The following is a 26357-nucleotide window of genomic DNA, read 5'->3' as shown; positions in this document are numbered from 1 at the left end:
CATGCTACGCATGTTCAATTCGAAAAAAAGATTGCATACAAGCATGCAAAGTGCCGGAATTTTTTTTTTTCATTTTCGGATTTCGAAAATATGTTCCACACACACTTGTTTTTGCGCGTGCGTAACAACGTGATTTTTTTTTTTGTTAAATAACATGGCAAAAATCCACGTTGTATGAATGAAGCAAGCAAGGCCGCATTTGGTGTCCACGCCACCACTATAGATTTTTTTTTCTTCTTTGATCATCAAGCACACTCATTTGGTATTTTTTTTGTGTCCCTCTCTCTCTCTCTCTCTCTCTCTCTCTCTCTCTCTCTCTCTCTCTCTCTCTCTCTCTCTCTCTCTCTCCCACTCTTTCAATGTGTATGTAATGCACACACACGTTCGGTTTCACATTGTGTTTCTTTTTTCTTTTCTTTTTTCTGGTCGACCACGCGGTTTTTTTCCCTTCGTTTCATTGCAAGAAAAAAAAATTAAATGAATGAACCCAGAATATTAGAGACAACAAAAAATTTGTGTTTATTTATTTTCCAAATGATACCGGCGTTTAATAAATAAAGAACAAAAAGGGTTAAATACGGGAAAAACAAATTTGAAAAAAAATCAACAACGACAGAAAAAAACGTGAATCTTACACGCGTATACACACGCAAACTTTGAAATAGAGAAATTCGAATTCGAATGTTTTTCTTCTTCGATTTGATCTATATGGATCATCAACAACAACAACAACTGCAACAAAAAAAACATCGATGAAAACAACGAAAATAAATTTGTTTTTAACATAAAAAAAAAAGTAAATAAATTTGAGAAAAAAAGGTTTGTAACTTTTTGTTTTTTTTTTGTTTCAATGTTATGAATATTTTTGTTTGTTTCAATCGAAGAAAAATTGAAAAAATCAAATCATTTTATCAAATTTTTTTTCTCTTCTCCCTCTTTTTATTACACATCATCATCATCATCATCATCATTGATAAGTTTCCTGATTGATTTGATTTTGACAAAAAAAAAAAAAAGACTTTCTGTTACAATTTTTAATAGTAGAAAATTAAACGATGATTATGATGATGATGATGAATACATATTACACACACACGTACATATCGCGCACGCCACGCCATACAATTCTTAACGAAAAAAACTGTTGATGTGGCTTTTAAAATGATGATAACGAACGATTAGAAAGAAAACAAAAAATCCTATTTTTTCTTTTTTCAAAATAGAATTTTTTTTTTTCATTTTCCAAAATAGATCCACCTAGTTTTCGCATTTTGCACATACACACACAATACAAGCCGGTTTACTTCGTTCGAATCTTTTTAGACCTAGATTCTTTAGTTTTTTTTATAATTTCGAATTCTTAATGTTTTTATTTTATCGATATTCTTGATGTTTTGATTCGGGAAAAGAGGTGAGTGTAGGTGGGTGTTGTTGTGTACGTGGTGTATGGTGTACACGTGTCATAGCCTTGATTTTTTTTAATTCGATTTTTTTTCATTTGTAACAAAAAAAAATTTCTTATCAGAAAACAGTAATGAGATTAGATAAGCAATGAGACATCCAAAAATATACAAATTTTGTGAAGCTCGTGATTTTTGATATTTGATGATTCAATGATAAATACTATAATTCTTCCTGATATAATAATAATAATTTGTATTTGAAGAACAAAATTTTTTTAATGTACATTTTTTTGATCCATTTGTTTTTCCATTTTCTCTTTCATAAATTAGAACTATGGATCCCACTGAATCAATATTATCAACATTAAATTATACATTCGATTCATTAACATCGAATGATGATTGGAATAATTTTGGTTTTAATTCATCATCATCAATTATAAATGATGATTTATTATTAAATGATATTGATGATGTAAATGATTTTATTACAACCGATAATCTATTGGATACAATTAATGATCAATTATTATTTCAATCATTAAATAATTTTAATGATGATCATTATGATGATTTTTCATCATCATCATCATCAACAACATCATCATCTTTACAATTTTTAAATAATGGTAATCATCATAGGAATCATAAGAATTATAATACCGGTTATGATTTAAATTCATCAATATTCAAACAACAACAACAACAACGACAACAAAAAAATTTAAAATCAACAACAACAACAACAAAATCGATTGTTAATCGAAATTTATCAAATCCAACTGTATCGATATTAAAACAATCACAATCATCATCCACACGTTATCGTGGATCAAAATTATCGAATAATGTTAATTTTGTTACAACATCTGTTGTTGCTACTGCAACATCAGCAGTATCAGCAACAACAACAACAACAACAATGACAATTTCTCCAAAAGTTTATGTTACACAGAAAAAATCAGCAAAAAACTTTACAAAAGGTACATCGATTCTTGCAAAACAACAACAACAATCACGAAAATCAAATAAATCATTATTGTTTTCATCGATGTCAAAGAATAATAAAAATCCCAATCCAAATTTGTCAATGATAAAAGCATCATCAGCATCCATAACACCAAAATCAATTCTAATGTCTAATGTAGTTGAATTGTCGCCACCGCTGCCTATATCATCATCATCATCAACATTAGATAATGAATCTAAAATATCATATCATCCACATATATCATTAAGAGATCATGATTATTGTAGTAATATAATATTTTTACCCACCACAACAACAACAACAAATGATGATAATAATAATAATGATTGTAAAAAAAATGAAAATGAAATTGATGATATATTAAATGGTTATTGTCCGGATGATGTTATGTTAAAAGAATTACCTGAATGTCTTTCCGATCTAATTGGTGGATTGGATAGTAATGATTTAATGAATAATAATAATACTGATGATTTATTAAATCATCTTAATAATGGTAATTTATTTATTAGATATTTTTACTTATTTAAATCTGATTTTTCTTATTTTTCCCTTTCCCCTTCAAAAAAATAGCTTGCAATATTATGACTGAACAATATCTGGAAGAAGCATTATCAAATCAAGATGATTTAAATTTACCAGATTTAAATCTAACTGAAGAAGATTTAAAACAAGTTATTGATTCTTGTTTAACTGAAGATATTTTTAATGATGATGATGATGATGATAATAATGATGAGGATAATCATTCACCAGATTTAGATAATATAACCAAAGAACATCAATATTCATCGAATAATATTGTTGATAATTCAGATGCGGCAAGTGTAACAACCGGTAGTACCGAAGATGATATATCTATGGATGATAAAAAATCACCATTTATTAGGCTCAAAAATCAAATAAAATCGAAACGTAATCGTAGTCTTTCATCATCATCATCAACAATGATATTGACCAAACGTAAACGACGATTTTCAACACGTTCTTCAGTGAATAGTTCGGATGCAATGTCATCATCTGAATCATCATCATTAGAATCAATAGAATCATCAAGTTCACGTAGTTCATCACCCGAACGAACATTTAATTTGGCTAAAAATTTTATGCCAAATATTCATAATCATTATTATTATGCCAAAAATAATCATCAAAATAATAATAATAATAATAATAAATATCAACAAACAATTAATAAAAAACATCGAATCGAAATGAATATGGATAAAGGTAAACAATGGACAAAAGCATATTCAAAAACTATAACAAAAAAACAACAATTATCAACATCATTACCATCATCATCATTATTATCGAATAAAAATAATAAATGTAGAAATACAACAACAACAACAACAACATTATCGATAAATAATAATCGAAAACATCAGCAGCAACAGAAAAATTTTATCGATATAAATAGATCTATTAAAGATATTGGTAAGTGATTTACAAACAAAGATTGAATATTTAGATTTATTCAATGATTTTTTTTCTTGTTTCATAGATTCTCAACCAGAAAAATTGGATTTTAGAATAAACAACAACGATGACAAGTTAAAGACGAATGATCGTATCAATGGTTATGGTGGTGGTGATGATAATGATCGAAATGATGATGAAGATTTTGATATATTATTACGTTCAGCAGCGGAAGCATTCAAATATTTTCAACAACATCAACAGCAACAACAACAACAAAAACAGAAACAACAAAAAACTTAGACACGACGATGTGGTGATGATGGTGATGGTGAGATATCATCATTATCATCATCACTGATAAATTGCAAACAAAAATGTGATTTGTTTTCAATTTCGAAAAAGAAAAATATCCTGATTTTTTTGTTTTGTTGTTTTTTTTCCTAAACAAAAAAAAAGTTTTGATTTCAGCCAACAACGTTTTTTTTTTACATTGATACACAAAAAACACACACATTTAATTGCATTTTAGATTCAAATTGAACAAAACCTTTTATATTTACAGTTTTCTTGAACAAAACAGCAAGAAACAAAAAAAAAGTATTTTTTACATTTAATCTCATTTGATTTAATAATTTAAAACGAAAATTTCTAGTGGACGGTGGGTTTCTTCTGTTTTTTCTTTTTCATTTCACTTAAATCTTTTACACTAACCAACCTAATACATCTGATAATTTAACCTTGATTTTAAAGAAAAAAAGCCCGGATTCTTTTTTTTTCTAAGAACAAAAACAAACAAACAAACACGCATCCAATATAGACAACAAAACAAAACAAAAAAATATTTATAATTAACTAAATATATCCCCCTCCCCCATTGAAATAAAATATAATTTTTTTTTGTTGTTGAAAAACTTTTTGTGTTTTTATTGATTTTAAATCATCAAACGATGGATATGGGATTTTTGTTTTTTAAAACCTAATTTGAATTTTTGGTGAATATAGTGTGTGTGTGTGTAGTAATTTAGTGTTAAAGTTCTTGTTTTGTTTTGTTTATGGTGATTGTTTTCGGTTAATAATTTAATTCGATTTTTTCATTTCATTTCTGGTTTGATTTTCGAACGATTTATGCACCTTGTTCTTCTTCTTCACCTCTGGTCAAGATTTGGGCAAATTTTTTAATATCAACATTTCCCCTGCCATCGGTCGGTGCTTCAGCTAAAATATTATCAGCCTAGAGAAAAAGACGAAAAATATTGATTTTAAAATGACGGAAAAGGTTTTTTTCAAAGAAAAATTCTGCCTTAGATTACCTCAGATGTTGAAAATTTTTCACCCCATGTTATCAATGAATGACGAAGTCTGTTGTGTTTGAATGATTTGTTTGATTAGTTAATTGTGGTTATCGAAAAAAACACAATACTTACGTTTCTTCTTTACAAAGACCATTTCCTTCATCGAATTGTGCAAATGCATTCAAAATAACATCTTCTTCATCCGTACCTTGTGTACGATCACCAAATATTGTTAAAAACATTGTAAAATTAATTGGGCCGGATGCTTCTTTAATCATTCCTTCTAATTCAGCATCGGTACAAATACGACCCAATGAATCGAATGTAGCACGAATATCATTTTTCGATAGGAAACCATCTTTATCTTGATCAATAAATTGAAATGCTTCTTTAAATTCGGCAACTTGATGTTGGGTGAACATTGCAAAAACATTCGAACCTGAACGTTGTGCACGTTTTTTTGAACTTGTTTTTGGTGCTTCTTCAGCTGGAGCTGCGGCTGGAGCTGGAGCTGCGGCTGCTGCTGGTTCAGCTGCTGCTGCTTTTTCCGATTTCTTACTTTTCTTCTTCTTTTCTTTTACTTCATCAGCCTGAAATTAATTTCAAAAAAAATCAAAAATCGAAAGTCAAAAATCAAGATCAGAGAAGGCGAAAGAGCCAGCGACGAACAAAGAATCTTACCATTTTTTCCTGTTTTTCTAAGTGTAGATTTTCAAATCAAAGATCAAAATCAAATGAAGATTCTTTTAAAAACAAAAATTTCAAAAACCGATGTTGTTGATGATGATGGTGACGACCAGCACAGAATAAGCTCCAGAATCCAACTGAAGAAGAAAAAAAGAATTCTAGTTTTTATTGAATTCTGGTTATTATCAAACAATGATGTTTAGCTTTTTTCTTTTTCTTTTTTTTAAAAAACCCCGTAAAGATCATCCAACAATTACAAGAGCCAAAAATGAAAAGAAAAATTCAGGGCGTAATCCTCACCATCATCAAACGAAAATGTCTAATGAATAATTGAAGGAAAGGAGAAAAAAGCTAAGCTAAACGAACGTAAACTAAATAAGTAAGTTAATAAGTTTTTATAAATTGGATTTTTGCTTCTTTTCTTCAGAAAAAATTGAACAAATCATAAATGTATAATGCGTGTTATAATTATTCCCATATACAAACTTACAAACACACAGAATCTAAAGAATCTACAGAAAACAACAATAGGATTCTATTTTGAACAAGAAACAGTTTTTTTTTGTTCAAAAAAAAATCGGAATTCTTGATTCTTGATTCTTTCAGTGTCTGTGTCGATGATGGTTTTTAATGTTTGTTGGAATGATGCCATAAACATTTCTGGGTTGTCTTTTTTCAAAGACATTCCAGTTTTTTTTCCTGTTCGAAGGTTAAAAATTATTAATGCCGAAAAATCTTCTTTTTAAAAAATTCAATGTTTTTCGAATGATGATTTACAATTGGTGATGATGATAATCGTCAACTACTACCACCGCCATTGCCATAATATCATCAATGAATGAATGAATGAATGGAAGAGGAAGAGCACACAAAAGTAGGACAGATTAAGTCGAAATAGGGGGAGAAATCGTTTGTTTTCATGATGAAGACCGAAGACGTTGGATGATCACAAGACGAGAAATTCTTCCTTGAAGAATTCTTTTGTCTTTTTCCGATGATATTGTTGAACAAAAAGAATATTTTGCTTAGATCAAAAGAATTTTTCTTTATAATCTATTCTTGGCTAAATTATTTCGAAATTCTGAAGAAGAAGAAAAACATTCCGAGATTTAGATGAAGATTAAACTATTGAGCAATCAAGGGTTAAAAAAATTCAAAAATTCTGATTTTTAATTTGTAAAAATTTTGTAAATTTTCAAAATTTTTCTTTCGCAAAATTTCAACCATATTGAAATCATTTAATAGAATGATGATTGGTAATGAAAAAAAAAGACAAACGATGATGATGATGATATTCAAAAAAATGATTGCTCGACATTTCGAAATCTGTTCGCCATCATCATCATCATCAAGATGTGATGAAACTTTTTTTTTCAAGTTTGAAATTCACATTCATTACCTACAGCACATCAGAGATGAAGATTCACATTGGATATTTTGTTGGCAACAATTCAATGACAGTTGAAAAAAAAGAATTTCATCATAATCATCTTGATAATCTGAAGAATTAATCAAAGAATTTTTTCGCATCAAAAATCAAATTTTTTTAATACCAATTTCCATTTGGAACAAGGATTTTTTTCAATTAGTTATTTTTTTCTTTTATTATTCGGTGTGATTTTTTTGTTTGTTTCTTTTTTATCTGAATGTTTTTTTTATTATTAATCAATTTCACAATGAGAGAAAATTTTAGAAAGAAAAAAAAACATAAATCAAAAATCAAACTGATGAATTATAATGGGTAAATTAGAAAAACACGAAGCAAATATGAAAATGTGAAAAATTTGTTTGGTTGATTGAAGAAGAAAACAAAATGTTCAGAATGTTTTGTGGTGTGTTTGATGTTTGTTTTTTACGGATAAAAATATGTAAAAGCTAATAAATTAATTTACAAATTTTTTTTGTTGTTTTGTTTTTGTTTGTAATTCATTTTTAAACTGAAAATTCGAGAAAAAAAATATATCGGCTAATATCTTTTCATTCCTAACCACCACACACACACACACGGATGCTACACCATTATTATTTATTTTAAAAATAAGATTGATTTTGGTTTTGTTGTTGTTGTTGAAATGATTGAAGAGAAAGAAAAAAAAAAGAAAAGAAAACGATGATAATTCCTGGTTGGTTGGTATGTTTTTTTTCAAATTATAATTGATCCTACAAATCTTCATCATCATCATCTGGTAGAGCAGTATTCTGTGCTTTGAGCATATCATCTTCCAATTTACGTTGCCATTCTTCATCCATTCGTACTTCAGGTGGTGCTAATGCAGGCATAGCAACAAATTCTAGATTTGGATCACCAACTAATTTTCTTGCTAACCATAAAAATGGTTTTTCAAAATTATAATTTGATTTGGCTGAAATGTCATAGTACTAAATAATAATAAAAAAAAGTGTATAAAAAAGACAATATTTAGGTTAATAATCATGAATTATTTACTTTACTTTAGTTATTATTATTGACTTACCTGCAAATTTTTTTTACGATGAAATACTATAGATTTTGCCTTTACTTTACGATCTTTTATATCCACTTTGTTACCACATAAAACGATTGGAATATTTTCACAAACACGTACAAGATCACGATGCCAATTTGGAACATTTTTATATGTAACACGTGATGCAACATCAAACATAATTATAGCGCATTCACCTGCCAAACAAAAGAAAAAAGAAATAATGTAAGAATTATTACAATCACGAAACAAAAAAGAATCAATTTCATAAAACAAACAAACAAACAAATGGAAACGTAATATGAATGACGTAAATAATTCTTCTAGAATAATCTGGCATAATTCTGGACGATAGATTATAAACAACCAATGACATTATCATCTTAAAGATGATGATGTCATCAATCGAAATCATATCGTAATTCATTTATGCTGAGAAAGATTTTTTGTTTGTTTTGTTTTGAGTTTAATTAAATTCATTTTTCCCCAATCAAACTAACCTTTAATGTAATAACCATCACGTAGACCACCGAATTTTTCCTGTCCAGCTGTATCCCAAACATTAAACTTAATTGGACCACGATTAGTATGAAATACTAATGGATGAACTTCAACACCAAGTGTAGCAACATATTTTTTTTCAAATTCACCAGTCAAATGTCGTTTGACAAATGTTGTTTTTCCGGTACCACCATCACCAACAAGTAAACACTACAATTGAAGAATTTCAGAAGAAAAACAAAGTTTAAAATTCAAATTTTTTGCCCGTTATTCCATTGTTGATAACAAACCTTAAATGATGGCACATCCTGTTCTTGTGGTTGGCCTTGCATCTTTATCCTGATGATGATTCTTGTTTATCAATTTAAAAAAATAAATAAAATTCAAAATCTGTATGGAAAAAGATAAAAAAAACTGTTAGTACTTGATCAGTTTGTTAAAAGATAAACTAAATGATCATAATCTTGAAACAATGATTTCAAGTCTATCTATCTTTTCTATTGGACATTTTCAAAAATCGAATCAAACAAGTTTTAAAATCGATTCAATCAATTCAAATGATTCATGTCCAAATCAAATCATTTCAAACAAAAAACTAACCTGAGAATCCTAATGATTAATTCGTTGAAATCAGCAAACAATGCGGATCAAATTGAACCAAAGAAAACTTTACAAATTTTTTTTCGATTCCAGTTAAAAAAATGATGAAATTTGATGCAAAAAAAATGAAAAAAATTCAACAAAATTAAAAAAAAAAAAAAAATTTATTAGCCGGTTGAAATCGAATGTCTAATAATCCACACACACTTTGGCCAAAAAAGAGAGAGAGAGAGAAAAAAAAAATCCAACACCATTTCGACACAACAAACATTGATTGTCCGTGAAGTAAAAAAAAAAAAAAAAATCTTTCCTTATCACTATGCTACTACTTCTTCAAAGTGAGCGATGAATGTGATTTTTTTTGCCACCATTTCATTTATAACCAATACACGCTGCTACTATGGCGGCGGAACATTGTGTTTGTTATAAATGGTATTAAAAAAAAACCATGCTGCCATTTTGACTGCCATCTATACCTGATTGAATTGATTTTCATTTTAATTTCCGGGAACTTTATCATTTTTTCGTTGGATTCTTATTTCTCTGAAACTTTTTTTTTTTGAGGAAAAAATTTGATTTTTTTTGTTTTGTTAAAATTCAATTCATTTTAATGAAAAAAAAAATGGAAAATCTTTTTGTTTTCAATTTGATCGAATCAATGGATTGATAAATAAAAAAAAAATTGACAAAGGGTGAAAATAACAAATGTGACTAGTTTGTTTGAAAAAACTTTTTTTTGTTTTTCGTTTACAGATTTAGGAATGATTTTGAGTGAATTTTTTTTCTGTTTTGGTTTTCCACTTTTCCCCCTCATTGAATTCAACGAAAACTAAATGGACATAGAATATCATCATCATAATTGGAACCGATTGGAATATCGGCTTGCCGTATTAGATTAAAATCATATTGTCCTTCTTTGGATAATTTTCCTTCCGGTCCATGTAAAGCATGTTTCTATTAATTGAAAAAAGGGGTTTAGAAAACAAAACAAAATAGAAAATTATGGAAAACAAACCCGAATAAATGAAATAATTTCATTTGTTTGAACAAAATTCATTTGTAAACGACAACCCCATGCAATTAATGCTAATGGTCGTTTATAATTTAATCTTGTGGAATCTGGTGTTATAATATGTTTACGAATACAATTTTTAACTAATTTTCGAAGTTTATCGACCATTATTGGATGTGTACATGGATGATATAACATTATGATTGCACCATGCTATTATCAACGAACGGAATTCATTAATTTTAATCACAGAAAATTCATTAATTAATTACCTCAACATTATGTAACCATCGTTGTGGTGGAACAAATTGATATTCACCAAATTTTGGCCATAATGGACGATGATCACCATATGTTGGTATAGTTTGATTATAATCAATCGAATCTTTGATACAAAAATGTTGTGGCTAATTTCGGAAAATCAGAAAAATCAAATTAAAAAAATCAACAGGTTTTTTCTTTGAAACTTTACCATATAATTTGATGATAATTTTTCACATTCAACGATTGATTTAATATTTAAATCAATCGGGAATGGTTGTCGATGATAACAGGTATGATTGATTGGTGAACCATTCCAATCGATATCTAAATTTGACTGATTATAAAATTAATTTGATTTGAATTAGTAAAGGGTTAAATTTGGGTTAAAAACATCACTAACCTTTGCATCATCACATTCCGGTGATATTTCTCCCATACGAATACCATGTTTACTATCAATCAGATTGGGATTTTTTTCAGCAAATATTTTTGTATTCAATTTTAATCCATAAATTGTTACTGAATTGATAAAAATAATAACCGAAAGAAATATCAAATTATTTTTTGCTGAAATTTTCATTTTGTTTTTCAATAAATTTCAAAACACACACACAGCGAGACAAAGTGAAAGTGAAAATTTCAAAATGAAAAACTACTTGATGCGAAGGACAACCACTAAATCATCAAACACTTATTCTACTATATAAATTGATTTTTTTGTTTTCATTGATTTGAACGAAATGAAAAGAAAAGAAAGAGAAGAAAAACGAACGAAGAAAAGGAGATTTTCTTTTTAAAATCTATTTTTCTCAACTTGGTTTGATGGTCAGGTGTATGTGTGTGTGTCAGTTAGTGGATGGAAGCTTTGTTTTCAATCAGTTATCAGATTCGGCCCACATTTTCAATGACGATGATGGATGTTGTTGCTTGGATCGATCCATTCACACACACAAGCACATAAAGTGTGAAAATGGATTGCGCATTTTATTTGGAAAAACAAAAAATTTTTTTCCGATTCCAAAAATAAATTCTCTGCAATGCAGAATTATTTTAAACAGAATTGTCCACCTACTCACCATTTTTCTTTCGGTTCAATTTTAGATTCGATTCGATGATTTATCGATCATCACCAAATCAAATCAAAATGATAAATCAATCGAAATGACATCACGATTTTTGATTCCGATCAAAAATGATTAATTGATTGAACGAAACAAACATCAAAAAAAGAAAATTGTCGTCTGCAGTCTGACATTGAAAGGAAACGAGAAAAAAAAACAATCGTCATTTAAATAAAAATCACCAAAATATCATCATCATCATCAAGTCATATGTTTTTTCTTACTTTTACTTTTTTCGCATTTTTCATTTTTCCTCGGATGTAATAAGTATGCAATGTTAATATCACAACACACAAAATCACATGTTCACACACAAGCCTTTTGTTGTTGTTGTGTTCGAATGTCTATTTCGAATGTTTGTCTATATTGTTTTTCCACACTGAATTTTTTTCGATTTGCGCATTTCCAACAAGAAAAACCCTTGTTTGTTTGTTTGTTTGTTTGTTGTGTTTGTTATTGCCTGATCATGTTCGAATTCGATGATGATGATGATGATTATGAACACACAAAAAAAAGTAAGGAGAATACTCTCCAAAATTGAAGGTTTTTTCCTTCAATTTTGCGCAGTGTTTACCAACTTTGAAGAATGTTAGCCAAATTTGGAGAGCATTGTGGAGAGCACTGTTCAACGTTGGTAAGCATTGCTCAAAATTGGAGAGTGCTCTCCAATCAATACTCTCCAATTTTGAATAACATTCTTCAACGTTGGTTAACACTATTCAAAATTGAAAAGTGAAAACAATCGAATGATGGAATTCGGTAATTCTGCTAAAAAAATGTATCCGACAGTGATTCCGATGAGATTTTATCACGAAAATTAATTAGAATTGATGCTAATGATAAAAATGTAAATTTTTTTGGTTATAATCGATAATTGGAATGGAATCTTTGATATGTAACAAGTTGTCAAACATATCTCCTAATTCACTCTTGGTTCTTTTTGGAATTGAAAATATTTTTATTATGTGGTCCATCGATTCAAAAGGATTCATCATCTCTAAAATACATCAATTCACAAGTTGGAAAAAATGATAATTAAATTAATTTTTGTCAATGTTAAGTCTATGGAAAATAATAATGCATTCTTTTTTTTCAAAAAATTCTAAAGTTCGACAAAAGATCTTTTGCGCATATTCAAATGCTAACTATTTTCTATATATTTTTCTTTCGTCCAATCAGAATGCAAGTTTCAAAAGTTCTATTCAACGGTCGTCAAAATCGTTTGTCCTCGTCATTCTATTTCGAACTTTTCTTGGTGACGGTTGTTTTTTCGAACGTTTTTTTCAGGTTGATTTTATAAGTTATTTTTTCCATTTTAATCATTAATTTTGGTCCAAATTTTTGGAACAACCACTCGTATTGATTAAAGATTATCTTTGTTTATGCTTTTATTTGCTTCAGATTAAAAATTGGCTACCAAATTGATGAAAATTGTTTGGACGAGTTGTGATGCAATTGACGAAAAATGATCAGTTTCTCGATGTCATTTATTCAAGTTTGTAATTATCAAATGATATTTCATTTTAAATAAATTTTCATTTAATCACATCTTTTCCAGTTTATTTTTTCAGTTTCATTATGGTGCTAATTAACATTTCCAGTAAATTAATAAAGGTAATATTACCATTTTGAGTAACATGAAAATGACAATTTTTCTTCGTCTTAGCATATCATTCGACATGGCAAAAGACTGGATAATTGGTAAGAAAAATACATGGTCCAAAAATAAAACTACTGATTGGATCGATGGACTTCAAATAAGGTAACTTCAAAGTAACTTTACAATCTAATCCATAATTCTTCCACTTTAGTTCAAAATTTTGCTAATGAATGTCGAAACAATATTCGAATGATTATCATGTTCCCGATCGATTTGGCGATTCCATTGTTCATCGGCATCTGATTCAAGAATAGTTTGACAATGTTAAACAATAGGCTAGGCTAGGTTAGATTAGAATTAGGAAACATGGTCTGAGCTATTTCCTATTGAATTCGATGCCTGATGAGACTTTAGAACCAAAAAACGATCGAAAATTATGATATCATTCGAATATTTTCAAACTGGAATGGATACTTGCAGTTAATGATGGTAAGTTGTTGAATCCAATGATCGAAACTATCAACTAATATTCTTTTAAATTCAAGATCACCGCTGAGAATGATGGGATTCAAATATTCAAATTCATGGATCAAATATGGACATTGAGTTTTGAAACATGAATCGGATCGCTGGACATCGAATATTCAATTTTGGATCGATTTGGAACTGGACAAGAATGGATCAACGTGGGATGTTAAATATTAATGATTTTTATGATTCAAATTTTTTAATTATCAATAAAATTATAATTAAATTTAAATTTATGTGTAATTAAATTAATATGGGGGCCATTGCAATAAAAGGGGGAGAACCTGCAACAATCGATTATTCGCTGCATGCGATTGTTGGTTTTCAATTTTGGAGAATGCTCTCCAAAATTGAAAATTTTTGCATGCTCCCAGATTTGGAGGGTATTCTCCAATTTTGAAGAGCCTACTTTTTTTTTGTGTGGAATATTCCTTATTACTCTTTTCTGTTGTTGTTTTTGTTGTTGTTGGTGGTGTTTTTTTCAAAAAGAAAATTTTTGTTTTAAATGATTCTAGTCGACTTAATCTAAATCTAATCCGAATCTAATTAATTTTTGGTTAAATTAATTGAGTGATTTTTTTTTGGTTTCGAAGAAAAGCTTTGTTTGATTGATTGATCGAATGTGATTTTATCAATTTCGGTAATTATATTGATGATTATTCAATCAGTCATTATTCAATCATCGATATCGAATTATAGCATGATATTTTTTTTAATAGTGAGAAAATGATTGATTTCTGTTGTTGTTAATGTTGTTGTTGTTGTTGTTTTGAATATTTGTTTGTTTCCTTGCATATTTGTCCTTACCAACAAACAAATGACACACACACACACACACACACAAACAAATGAACTTATCAAACCAAAAGACACAAGCAAAACACATTTGATTTGAAAAACAAAAGCTCAAACAAAAAAAGAAGCATTAGTCAACCCTTTAGTCTCTCTTCTCTATCTAATTCTTTCACACTGTCTCGAATTTTTGTTTTGTAAATTTTATTTTTCATCAATTTTCAAAAACAAACAAACAAAAAACAAATGCTATTATGATGATGATGATTTCATCAACAATCATCATTAATAAATTATTACGAATACAAAATAATATTCATTCGAAAAATCATCATTTATTATTCTATCATCGATCTGGTTTTAATGTTGGAAAATTGTCATCATCATCATCATTTTGTATTCAAAATCATCAACAACAACAACGATCATTATCATCCACATCAACAACATCGACATCGACAACAATTGAATCATCATCGTCGAAAAGAAATTGCGATAAATTAGATTTAACATTTTCAAATACTGAACAAGCATATAGAAGTAAAACAACATTCGAATTAATACGTGCTATCGCTGTTTTATATGTTAGTTCATTCGATACATTAGTTTATAATCATGATAAGGTGAGTGTAGTTTTGGTATTTTTGGGTTTTGATTTGATTTTTAATTTTTACCCCCCCCCCAAAAAAAAAAACAGTTATTAAAATGGTCAAAACGTTTAATGGGTGAACGTTTATTTAATTTATTAATGCGTTCAACATTTTATGGTCAATTTGTTGCCGGTATTGATGAATATGATATTAAACCAGTTTTAAATCATTTAAGATCATTTGGTGTTAAATCTATTTTGGATTATTCTGCTGAAGAAGATATTGAAAAAAAATTTGATACAATTTCAAATAAACAAAAAGGAAAAGATAAAATTGTTAAACAATATGAATATGATGATGTTGTACATGGCCGTCGAGAATTACGTCCAGTTGCTCGAACATATTTCTATATGAATGAAGCACAATGTGAAAAAAATATGGATATATTTCTTCGTTGTATTGATTGTGTTGCTGGTGCAACATATGGTACCGGATTTGCTGCAATTAAATTAACAGCTCTTGGTCGACCAGAATTATTGCTACAATTATCTGAAGTTATTGCCCGAACACGAAAATATTTTAAACAAATTACCGGCCTTAATTCTATTGGTCTTGGTAATATAACACCAGAAGAATTTCAAAAACAATTGGATAAACGTTTTAATTTAAATGTTGATAATCCGGAAATTGCTGCCTTTTTAAAACAAATGGATTATGATCAACGTGGTTTAATGAATCTATTCGCATGGAATGGTCTGATCGATATGGATACATTAATTAATGATTTATTTAAAGTACCAAATCTACGTACTGGTCGTATGGAAATGATTATAAATGCATTGAATCAGGAAGAAGAAGAAATGTTTCGTAATATGATGCGTCGTATGCATACAATTGCACGTGCTGCAACTGAACGTGATGTACGTGTTTTGATTGATGCTGAACAAACATATTTTCAACCAGCAATTAATCGTATTACATTGGAATTAATGCGTAAATATAATAAAGAAAAAGCAATCATATTTAATACTTATCAATGTTATCTTAAGGTAAATTATTCAAAAACAAACCAAAATTGATTGATTTGATTTTGATTTTGATTTTGATTTTGATTTTGATTTTGATTTTGATTTTTTTTGTTTTGTTAAATTAATATAGAATGCTTATGAAACATGTGAATTGGATGCCGAATTATCCCGTCGACAAGGATTTTATTTTGGTGCCAAATTAGTACGTGGTGCTTATTTGGAACAGGAAAGATTACGTGCAAAACAATTAGGCTATAATGATCCAATTAATCCAACATTTGAATCAACAACGGCGATGTATGAAAAAAATTTAAATTTTTTCATGAATAAAATTGTTGATACTGGTATTGATCAGAAAAAATTTGCCATTATGGTTGCATCACATAATGAAGATACTGTACGATATACATTGAAAAAGTAAGTTCGTTTGTTAAAAAAATTGATTTTTTCACCCCTTTTTTCCAAATTCAGAATGCAAGAACTTGACATAAAACCTGAACATAAATTAATCTGTTTTGGTCAATTATATGGAATGAGTGATCATTTAAGTTTTATACTTGGTATGTTTTTTTCTTCATTCTTTTCTTTTGTTTTTTGCTCAAATAAAATTAATCAAATTGTTTAATTAATTCAAGGTCAATCTGGTTATTCAGTTTATAAATATGTACCATATGGACCAATCGATAAAGTAATGCCATATTTATCAAGACGTGCATTAGAAAATCATGGATTATTAAAAAAATCAAAATATGAACGAAAATTATTAATGAAAGAATTATTACGTCGTATTTGGAATGGAAAAATTTTTCATAAACCAATTGGAAATTATCAACCTATCTAAAAAAAAAAACAAATTTTTTTTTCGGCGACAATTTCATTTTTGTTATCGCTTTTCTTTGCTTTTGCTATCTTATCTAAGCTTTTTTTTTGCTTATACTATCTATCTATCTTTATTTGATTTGAATAATAATTCTTCCGGAAATTTTCCCATCTTTCTTCTTTCGAAACGGGTATTTTCTTTGATTCATTCATCATGATTTTTCTTCCTTGGGAAATATTCCCGAAAATTTCAAAAAAAAACTTTTACTTTTTTTCGAAGAAACAAAAAATTGGTTAAATTTTTTAGAAAAAATAAAATAAAGTTTCAATTTGAAAAAAGTTATTCTTTTCTGAACAAAAAAGTTTGAAAAAAAACGAAAAAAGAAATTTTAAACTTTCTTTGAAAACTTTTTTTCTTTTTCTAACCCTTCATCGTCGTCTTTCAAAGCAACCACGAAAAACGAGAAAAAAAAGAGTTTAAATTCAACCGAGAAAAACATTTAAAATCGGTTTAATTTTGTTGTTGTTTGTAGTTTTCCTTGATTGTTTAACAACCGACGACGACGATGACCTTGTCTTGATGAAAATCCTGATAAATTAATGTCTTTGAAAAACAACGAGCAAGCAAGCCAAACAAATTAATGGTACAATACCGATTTTTCCAAGGAAAAAAAAGTGAAGATCATTATCATCTGGATCATCATCGAAAAAGGATGAAAATATTTGCTTGAAAATCGGATTTATTCATTTATCAGTCATTATTCATTTTCTCGATCTTCCTTTCCTTGTCATCATCATTATTTATTTGTTAAAAAACAAAATCGAATGTTTATAATGACGACTATTTTAACATACAGATCTCAAGAGATTCGAAATTCGGAAACACAGAACCAACAATGATGAAATAGTTTCGAATTGAAAATTGACAAACGAGACAAACAAAAAAAACTTTGAAACAAAATGAATTTTTTTTTTTGTTTCTTCAAATTTTGAGATTTAATTTTAAATTTATCCCAGCCAAAGAAAAAGAAAAAAAGACAACGAAAACATAACGATCCTACACAAACAAATTCCATATTAATTGCTTTTTTTCTTTTCACCCACCTTTTAACCCTTCCATCATCACCACCACCGCCACTCGAAAGCATAAATTTTTATTTATTTTCGGGTGAAATCAAGTCGTTTTGAATGATAATCCTTTAATGAAGAGTTTTGAATCTAGAAAAACAAAAATCATCACCGGAGTCATTAAATCATTTTGTTTTTCATAAAAAAAAATAAAATAAAACTTATCGTCGGTGTTTCAAAATGGCCATTATGTTTTTTGTTTTGTTCAATGACAAGAATGGCTACAAAGTTTATTTATTTTCGGTTTGGGTTAGAAATCCACCACCACCCCCACACGCTCAAAGATGTTGAATTTTTTTCGTTAAATGCAAAAAAAACCCTTTTTAAAATAAATTTTATTCGAAAACAAAAACAACAAAAAAAAATCATAAATAATCAAAGGTAATTTAAATGATGTCAGGTTGAAAGATAATCATCGCCAAAGGGTTATTTTTTCTCCCGAAAAAAAATCAAGACTTTAAAAAAAAATTTATGATCTACGTTGATCAAGGCTGAAAGAATCAAGTATTTTTGAGGAAATTTCATTTGAAAAAAAAGACAAACCAAAAACAAAAAAACTTGATTGAAAAAATGCCGCCATCCACATGATGACAATTTTCGTTTCGTTTCGTTTCTTTTGGTTGAAAATTTATTGCCACGATTTTTGGTTTTTACCGAAAGAAACAGAAAAACAATGAAATGAACACACCAAGATGAGCAAGATGGCCCAGGCAATTTCAATTGAGAATTCATCTCTTTCCCCACCGGTTGTTACATTGTAAATAATGATTTCCTCGGAAGTTTCTCTTTGTGTTTCACTTTCAGTTTTTATGGGAAAATTTCCGGAAAAAAATTCAGCAAAAAATTTTTAAGTTTTCGGTTTTCAGTTTTTTATTGTTGAATTTAAAATGAAAAGAAAAGAAAAAAATTCAATGATGACATGTGACATCCACGATGATGATGATGATTGGAAGAGAAAAAAAATCAGACCAGAAACAAAAACAAAATGAAATTAAAAAACAATGAAAAAAAATTACATAAAATATTCTATTGTTGAAAATGAAAGAATTACACGTTTGAAAAATTAAAAAACAAAAACAAAAATCGAAAATCATCATCATCATCACCGGCATTCAAACATCATCATCATTAGTGTTTTGAAATTATTGAAAAAAATTAAAAATTCTGTTTGGTTTTTTGTTTTGTTTTGGTTGTTTTAAATCAGATTTGATTATTTTTTAAAATCGGATTTTGAAAATGAAAATGGCAAAATACTTATTATGTCTTTTTTTTCATAAGTGTGTGGCTTTGTGTGTGATAAGTGTTATGGGTGACAATACAAATTCTTTTTTTTGAGGGGAAAAAAACAAACAAACAAACAACAATTTGATACAAACATCTTTTCGATACATTTTTTTTGTTTTGCTAAACATTAACAAACAACATTGATTGATTGCACATTGATTTTTTTTTGTTGAGCATTTTTTGTTACAATTTTTTTTTTGACCACACATTATCATGATGTTTTTCATTGGGTTTTTTGGGAGTTTTTATCTTTGTGTGTTGCTTGATTAATTAATTAGTTAATTAATTGTTATTTACCTAGAAAAAAGTATTCAAAAAAAAAATCTGGACGTTTTTTCATTTCTGTTTCAGTGTTTTTGAACGTTTGTTTGTGTTGTATACCTGTTGTATTCGGTGAAATAGAGAATTTTAGGAACAATTTCAAAGAGAAAATATTATTATTGTTATGAATAAAAGATTAATGCATGAATTTTTGGTTTGCTTTGTTTTGTTTGGTTTTTTTCAAATATGAAAATGTATCAGTTTTTTTTTTTGTATCATTTTTTTTTTGGTGTATCAGTTTTTCTGTTCAACACACACACACACAAGCAAAAAAATTTTTTTGACCATAACCTAAGTGAAAAATGTAGCCAAAAATGTAGCGAAAAATGAAATTTTTTTTTTTTTGGTATTTTTTTGAAGTTTAAAATTTTGAAATTTTTGAAACGATTAAAATGCACACAATTTGAATGAAAAAGAAAAGAAAAGAAAATCTATTTTATAGGCGCTTAGTGTGCCTTGTTTGTTTTTGAAGGAAACTTTGAAACTTTGAAATTTTTAAAAAATTTGAAAAAAATTAGGCGATTTTTTGTTTTTTGGTTTTCTTTGAAAGAAATTTTAGAAATTTTGAATTCCACTTTGAATTTTGAATTTGCCAAAGAAAAAAGAAAAGAGAAAAATTCTCTGTTATGAATGTGATGTGATGTGAGCAAACGAGATCAATGTTTTTTTGTTTGTTTTGTTTTTTGTTGAAATTTTTTTTAAAATTAGTGGCCAATATTGATGATAATGATGATTTGATGATGAACTTTTTAAAGTTGAAATGATAATTTAACTAATTCATCAATAACGTTTTTCTGAGATCGTTGTTGTTGTTGTTGTTGTCGATGAATTTTGAATTCAAATGAAACGATGATGATGATGATTGGATGGATGGATGTAATGTTGCAATTTTTTTTTTATAAAGAATTTTTCTTTTGCTACTTTTTTGAATGAAATGACGAGATTCGATGAGTGATGATGAATTGATTAATTCGGTTTTTTTAGAATTTTTTTTTGGAAAAATTCTCTGTGTGTGTTTTGACACATCTTTTTTTTCGGTGTGTTCGGGGTTTGATGAATGAATTTGATGGATGATTGATTGATTGAATGAGGCAGTGTAACTTTCGAGCTAATTTTGTTGTTGTTGTTGCTGGTGATATTTTTTGAAAACTGCTACTTTAAATCGATTATCTCTCTGTCTCTGTCCAGGTTTTTCCTTGTTTCAGATTGGATTAATGAAACAAACTAGACATAAAATGTAACTGATGATAATCTTTGTTAAAGCTCGAATTTAACAATGTTGTTGTTGTCGTTGTTGACGATGATTTGGATAATAAGACGGCTGCCATTTGTTGTTGTTGTTGTTGTTGATATAGAATATTATTATTATTAACAAAAGAAATGGGATATAAAGATGGACTGTTGTTGTTGTTGTTGTTGTTGATGTTCAACAATTGTTGATCCTGTCGAGATACCTGTTGTAGATTTCGTACTGAATAAAATTTGGAAAAAAATGTTCCCGGAAAAAAAGTATTTTTTAAAAAAAGATACATACCGTTCTGTTGTCGTTGAGAATTATTTCGACTATTTCCACCATTTGTTGATTTAATTATCGTTTGACCACCAATTGTATTAGCTGTGGTTGTTGTTGTTGATGATGATGATGAAGAAGAAGTTGTTGTTGTTGTTTGTTGATTTGTTCCTATAATTTTTGTTTTTTGTTTCATTTTTTTTTTTTTGTGAAAAGAATGTAGTTTTTGATATTTTTATTAGTTAATTAATTTGCTACATTTAATCATTTACGTTCAATATTTGTTACATTTCCGGCTGCTGCAATTGCATATGCAGCAGCAGCAGCTGCTGCTGCTGTTGTTGTTGTCGATGATGATGATGATGATGATAATGTTAAGGCTGCTGCTGCTGCTGCAGCTGGTACCTGTAATAATCTTGATGTTGTTTGACGACGTTGTTGTCCATTCTGGTTATAACGTTTTGGTAATGTACCGGCATGTCTTTGCATATGTGTTTTAAGATTTCCTAAGATTTTTTTGCAAAAAAAAATTCCAAAAGAATTCAAATTCAAATCAAAAAATGTTCCAAAAAAAACAAAACAAATCCCCACCATCCCCACCATTATCATTACCTTTTTGTGAAAATGTTTTACCACATAAACCACATGGAAAACGATCATCTTTATTATGTGTACGAATATGTGTACGCATATTACCACGTTGTGCAAAACTTTTACCACAAACCGAACAAGCAAATGGTTTTTCTTTTGTATGTACTGAACGCATATGTGTTTTTAAATTTCCACGTTGTGTAAAACTTCTACCGCAACGTTCACAAGCATATTCTTTATGACCAGTATGTATTCGTATGTGCAAATCAACATTACCTTTTTGTGTAAAACTTTTTCCACAAACCTATTTGTTAGAATCCAGAATCAAAAAAAAAATATCAAAAAATCAAAGGTCAAGAATCAAAAAAAAAAAAAAAAAAAAAAAATCAAAAGCAACATACATGGCATACATATGGTTTATCACCAGTATGTATCATCATATGTGTTTTAAGATTTCCTTTTTGTGTAAAAAATCTATTACACATTGGACAAAGAAATTGTTTTGTCGGCTGTTGTTGTTGTGATTTATTTGTTACACGATGATTATGATTATGATTCGATGATTGATTTGATAAACGACGATTTTGTTGTTGTTGTTGTTGCTGACCATTCAAACTACCGGTTGTTGTTGCTGCGGCTGTTAATAAATGACCATTAAAACTAAAACTTGGTACGGTCATGGAATGTAATGTTGGTGTTGTTGTTGTATTTTGTTGATGATTTTGATGATTATGATTAAGATGATTTTGATGCGGATTATGATTATGATTATGATGTGCAGCGGATGAATGATGTAAATGATGTGATGGATGATGATTATGATGATTACCTCCTGTTGTTGTCATTTGAAATGCATGATTTACACCTGTAGCTGTTATACCTGCAGCCTGTAAACTTTGCCCGATATGATTTGCTAATTGATTTCCAGTCAAACCAACTGTAACTGTTCCACTTAACCCAGTAGCCGTACCAAAAATGGAACCATGTTTTTCATGTTGTTGTTGTGCTGCTGCTGCTTGTAATAATGTTTCCGTATTAATTGTATTCATTATGTTGATTTTATTTAATTGTTGTTGTTGTTGTTGATTATCGTTGTTGTTGTTGTTGTTGTTGATTAATGATGAATAATAATGATGATGATGATTATTGATTAACGAATTCTGTTGCGATTGTTGATTATTCTCTATCGATGATGATGTTGATGATGTTGATGTTGATGGTGGTGATGTTGATGATAAATTATCGCTTATAATTCGGCTACCGATAATAATTTGACCACTACAAATGGTCATTTTTACCGATGAATGAATCGCAAATCAATTCTGTTTGATGTTTGATTAAATAATTATCAACGGATTGAATCGATTTTGGCTTGAAAAAAATTTTAATTTCGATGAGATCGATACACGTGTGTGAGTAATTGATTGATTGATTGATTATGCAAATGAGAAAAAAAAACCAATACTTGTTTGATTGATTTTGATGGAAGAAAGTATTTTAAAGTGTTATTGAAATATGAAATGAAATGACGGTGGTTTTTGAATCAATTGATCGATCGATTGATTGGCAGGATTTTTTTTGTTTTTGAAAATTCTTTGAATTTTTTGCTTTTGCTTTTGTTTTCTTTGAATTGTCCCAATCAAATTGAGCTCAAAATGTGTTTGCTTGTTTGTGTTTTGTTTAAAGAAATTTGTTAAAAGAAAAAGAAAAAATTGCCTAAGTTTTTTTCATCAATTAAAAAATATCCTAAAATAAAAAAAAATGAAACAAGATGAAAACCCTAAAAAAATTAATAAAAAATCAAAATAATCGACTTTGTCGATGAAAGTGTTAAAAAAAATTTAATTGTTTTAAAAATGAATTTGATTCAATCTGTTTTTCAAGAGAATTTTCTTTGAAAATTCTTGATGCGTCTTTTTTTAAAATTTCGTTGCGTTCAGCGAAATCGGCTTCTAAAGCAAAAAAATAAGGCTCAAATTGAGCGACTGATAAATAAAAAATTTTTGGTTTAAAATCCAATTGATTGGCCTGTGTTTAGAGTCACCGTGTTATTTCACCCGAATTTTTTTTTTTTTTTTTTTTGGATGAAATGTGACTATGGGACTAAAGTTACTTTTCAAGAAAAAAAAACTTTCATTTGGTTTGTTTTGTTTGTTTGTTTTTTGGTTCATTATCATCTGATGAAATGAAAACATTTTTGCTACATTTTTATTTTAGTGTCCAAATTTTCAAATTTTCAGTTTTTTTTCCATTTGGAACTTTATCACACTTTGATGATGGCTCTAGCTGCTTGCTAAATGGTTAATTTTTTTTTTGTTTAAAAAATGTATTGCTTTTTTGACATTTTTGTTTGTTTCGATATTTTTCAGCCATTTTTTCGTTTTTTCACTAAATGTTGTTGTTGTTTTGGTTTTGCGATGTCGTTCGATAATAATAACGACGTTGTTGTTGTTGTTATTCAATCGAAGAAAATAAAGATAATGATGATGGTCATCATCATCATAAAGTCTGGCGGGCAAAATCATTCATTCAAGACAGAAGACCACGAAGACGATGAAGAAGAAGATGAAGAAATTCAGCAAAGTTAAGTCACAGAAATGGATTTTTGATCAACAAATTTGATAACCTAGCCAGTCAGCCACAAAAACGACGACAATTTTGTTATCATTTTTTTTTATTTTCTGATTTTTACCAAAATCAGGTTGCAGCATCTTCAAAACAATCTTTCACAGACACCAACACCAACACATAGAGAGAGAAACAAACTGGGTAGATATAGTGAAAGATGAAAATAAATGACCAAATCTAAATATGGTGAAGAAGAAAAAAATATTCGTTCGTTGATCGTTGATGTTATTGAAAGTCAGAGTTAAACGACGACGACAACAACAACAAATCTAATTCTAATATTTAAAACAAACTTTATGCTGTTGATGTCGTTGATGATTTTTAATCATCATCATCATCATCAATTCTAAAATGATTGGCCGGTTATTTTATTTTTTTTCGATGAACTGGTTTTTCTTTTGGTCATTACTTCATTTTTTATTGGAAGAATTTTTCGCTCTGCTGATACATGTAAGATTTCGATGCTAATGATGATGATCGAAGTAGTGTAGCATATTACACACGGCACTGCACAAATTAATAATTTTTTTTTCTTTTTTGGTTGAAAATCAATTTTCAAAAAGTCAAAAAAAATATTAAGAAATTTTTGGTCGATTTTTGATGTTTGATGATTGGATTTTTTTTTATTAATATTCTCGGTTGATTTTCAGTTGCAGTGTGCTTGATGATTTTTGATGAATCTAAATTTGGAGAAAGAGAAAAAAAGATTTGATTAATAAGAATGATAAGGATTTTGTTCGGTTTTTTGATTGAGGGAAAAAAGGGTTAAAGAATTAAACGAAAAAATCGTTTGGGAAACGAAATGTTTTTTTTCTGGTTAATTTAAATAAGATCCGTGTTTGTGTGCGCCCAAGAGAGAGAGAGAGAGAGAGAGAGATTGACAAAAGTAAACTAAGATTTCCGGTAAATGAATCTGTGTTTTAGAAAAATCAAAAAAACAGAAAAAAAACAAGAAAATTCTTACGACGAAAACAACAACAACAACAAAAATAAGACGAAAAAAAAGAAAAAAGAAAAAAGATTTTTCTGTCTACCCAAAAACTAACTAACAACAACAACAAAAACCTAATTCTCATCGATGTAAGTTTTATTTTTTTGATTTTTCTTTGCAATCACACTGCTGACCTAATAATGTGTGTGTTATTTGGTAGACGATAATGATTATATGGGTGATGATGGGTGATCAACAGCAAAACAAATCCAGAACCAGGATATTGTTAATGTTTTGAAGAAAGTAAAACAAACTTGAAGCAAATCAGCACACTTGTTGAAATCAAATCGATAATCAATCAATTAAGAATGTCAACAGGAAAAAAAATTGATTGATTGAAAAGTAATTGAACTATTAAGTACCTGAACAGTTAGCATCAAATTTTGGACAAATATCGATAGTATCGATTCACTCTTTTGTTTCTGATGTTGGTTTTTTTCCTGCATGGTTTGGTTTTTCTGGTAAACCAGAAAAAAAAACAAAACAAACAAAAATATTAATCGGATGTAATGAATTGATTGGATATCGATCGATTTGTTTGCGTGTGAAGTGTGTGTGTGTGTGATTCGGATTTGTGTCAATATGATTGATTGAATCCCCGAAAAAAAAACATTACGTAACCGCTGTTAAATTGAATACGGATATAGTTTCTGGTTTAACCAGATTTCTGATGATGACAACCCGGAAAAAAACCAAGAAGAAAAAAATCTCAAAAGTCAAAATCCATCTGGATTTCTGGATCTTAGAATATTAGGCGACAAAACACAGAAAAAAAAAGAAAACTTT

The 26357-nt window shown here is 28.6% G+C and overlaps 6 protein-coding genes across 12 annotated transcripts; 2 read left to right on the top strand and 4 right to left on the bottom strand.

The window, feature by feature from the left end:
• The first annotated feature begins 168 nt into the window (after window positions 1-168).
• LOC113795255 (uncharacterized) lies at window positions 169-4868 on the top strand. 2 transcript variants are annotated; one of them, XM_075820855.1, is made up of 4 exons: window positions 169-819; window positions 1734-2890; window positions 2968-3834; window positions 3902-4868. In XM_075820855.1, the coding sequence occupies exons 2-4, from the start codon at window positions 1738-1740 to the stop codon at window positions 4117-4119; spliced, it is 2238 nt and encodes a 745-aa protein (XP_075676970.1). In that variant the 5' UTR covers window positions 169-819; window positions 1734-1737; the 3' UTR covers window positions 4120-4868. The 2 variants fall into 2 exon arrangements, with proteins under 2 accessions (XP_075676970.1, XP_075676971.1); XM_075820856.1 differs by lacking the exon at window positions 169-819 and adding an exon at window positions 1088-1411.
• LOC113794057 (myosin regulatory light chain 2, ventricular/cardiac muscle isoform-like) lies at window positions 4634-24329 on the bottom strand. 2 transcript variants are annotated; one of them, XM_075820861.1, is made up of 4 exons: window positions 24323-24329; window positions 5244-5701; window positions 5130-5178; window positions 4634-5050 (listed from the first exon to the last, which is right to left on the bottom strand). In XM_075820861.1, exons 1-4 carry the CDS (start codon window positions 24323-24325, stop codon window positions 4943-4945), a joined length of 618 nt encoding a protein of 205 aa, XP_075676976.1. In that variant the 5' UTR covers window positions 24326-24329; the 3' UTR covers window positions 4634-4942. The 2 variants fall into 2 exon arrangements, with proteins under 2 accessions (XP_075676976.1, XP_075676975.1); XM_075820860.1 differs by lacking the exon at window positions 24323-24329 and adding an exon at window positions 5793-5953.
• On the bottom strand, window positions 7374-9538 carry Ran (RAN, member RAS oncogene family). Its single transcript, XM_027345446.2, has 5 exons — window positions 9365-9538; window positions 9055-9154; window positions 8764-8974; window positions 8273-8460; window positions 7374-8177 (listed from the first exon to the last, which is right to left on the bottom strand). Exons 2-5 carry the CDS (start codon window positions 9094-9096, stop codon window positions 7959-7961), a joined length of 660 nt encoding a protein of 219 aa, XP_027201247.1. The 5' UTR covers window positions 9097-9154; window positions 9365-9538; the 3' UTR covers window positions 7374-7958.
• On the bottom strand, window positions 10019-12149 carry LOC113795277 (uncharacterized). Of its 2 annotated transcripts, XM_027345472.2 has the most exons (7): window positions 11986-12149; window positions 11717-11888; window positions 11041-11159; window positions 10849-10974; window positions 10649-10783; window positions 10380-10589; window positions 10020-10318 (listed from the first exon to the last, which is right to left on the bottom strand). In XM_027345472.2, the coding sequence occupies exons 3-7, from the start codon at window positions 11074-11076 to the stop codon at window positions 10184-10186; spliced, it is 642 nt and encodes a 213-aa protein (XP_027201273.1). In that variant the 5' UTR covers window positions 11077-11159; window positions 11717-11888; window positions 11986-12149; the 3' UTR covers window positions 10020-10183. The 2 variants fall into 2 exon arrangements, with proteins under 2 accessions (XP_027201272.2, XP_027201273.1); XM_027345471.2 differs by lacking the exons at window positions 11717-11888; window positions 11986-12149 and having other exon boundaries at window positions 10019-10318; window positions 11041-11675.
• slgA (proline dehydrogenase slgA) lies at window positions 14362-17306 on the top strand. The gene is made up of 5 exons (XM_027345469.2): window positions 14362-15304; window positions 15379-16320; window positions 16430-16716; window positions 16771-16859; window positions 16935-17306. The coding sequence occupies exons 1-5, from the start codon at window positions 14936-14938 to the stop codon at window positions 17138-17140; spliced, it is 1893 nt and encodes a 630-aa protein (XP_027201270.2). The 5' UTR covers window positions 14362-14935; the 3' UTR covers window positions 17141-17306.
• On the bottom strand, window positions 19896-24311 carry LOC113795276 (uncharacterized). 4 transcript variants are annotated; one of them, XM_027345470.2, is made up of 5 exons: window positions 22354-24310; window positions 21974-22256; window positions 21634-21867; window positions 21386-21532; window positions 19896-21322 (listed from the first exon to the last, which is right to left on the bottom strand). In XM_027345470.2, the coding sequence occupies exons 1-5, from the start codon at window positions 23242-23244 to the stop codon at window positions 21063-21065; spliced, it is 1815 nt and encodes a 604-aa protein (XP_027201271.2). In that variant the 5' UTR covers window positions 23245-24310; the 3' UTR covers window positions 19896-21062. The 4 variants fall into 4 exon arrangements, 2 of the variants coding, with proteins under 2 accessions (XP_027201271.2, XP_075676974.1); XM_075820859.1 differs by having other exon boundaries at window positions 21090-21305; window positions 22354-24311; XR_012846352.1 differs by having other exon boundaries at window positions 21172-21305; window positions 21650-21867; window positions 22354-24309.
• Window positions 24330-26357: the final 2028 nt, after the last annotated feature.

Source organism: Dermatophagoides pteronyssinus, unplaced genomic scaffold, assembly GCF_027571235.1.
Source record: "Dermatophagoides pteronyssinus isolate colony J.1.1.1.1 unplaced genomic scaffold, Derpt_VIB-CSIC_2022.12 sq0008, whole genome shotgun sequence".
NCBI lineage: Eukaryota > Metazoa > Arthropoda > Arachnida > Sarcoptiformes > Pyroglyphidae > Dermatophagoides > Dermatophagoides pteronyssinus.
The sequence above is the reverse complement of the archived record's forward strand: the minus strand, read 5'-3'. Positions and strand labels throughout refer to the sequence as shown.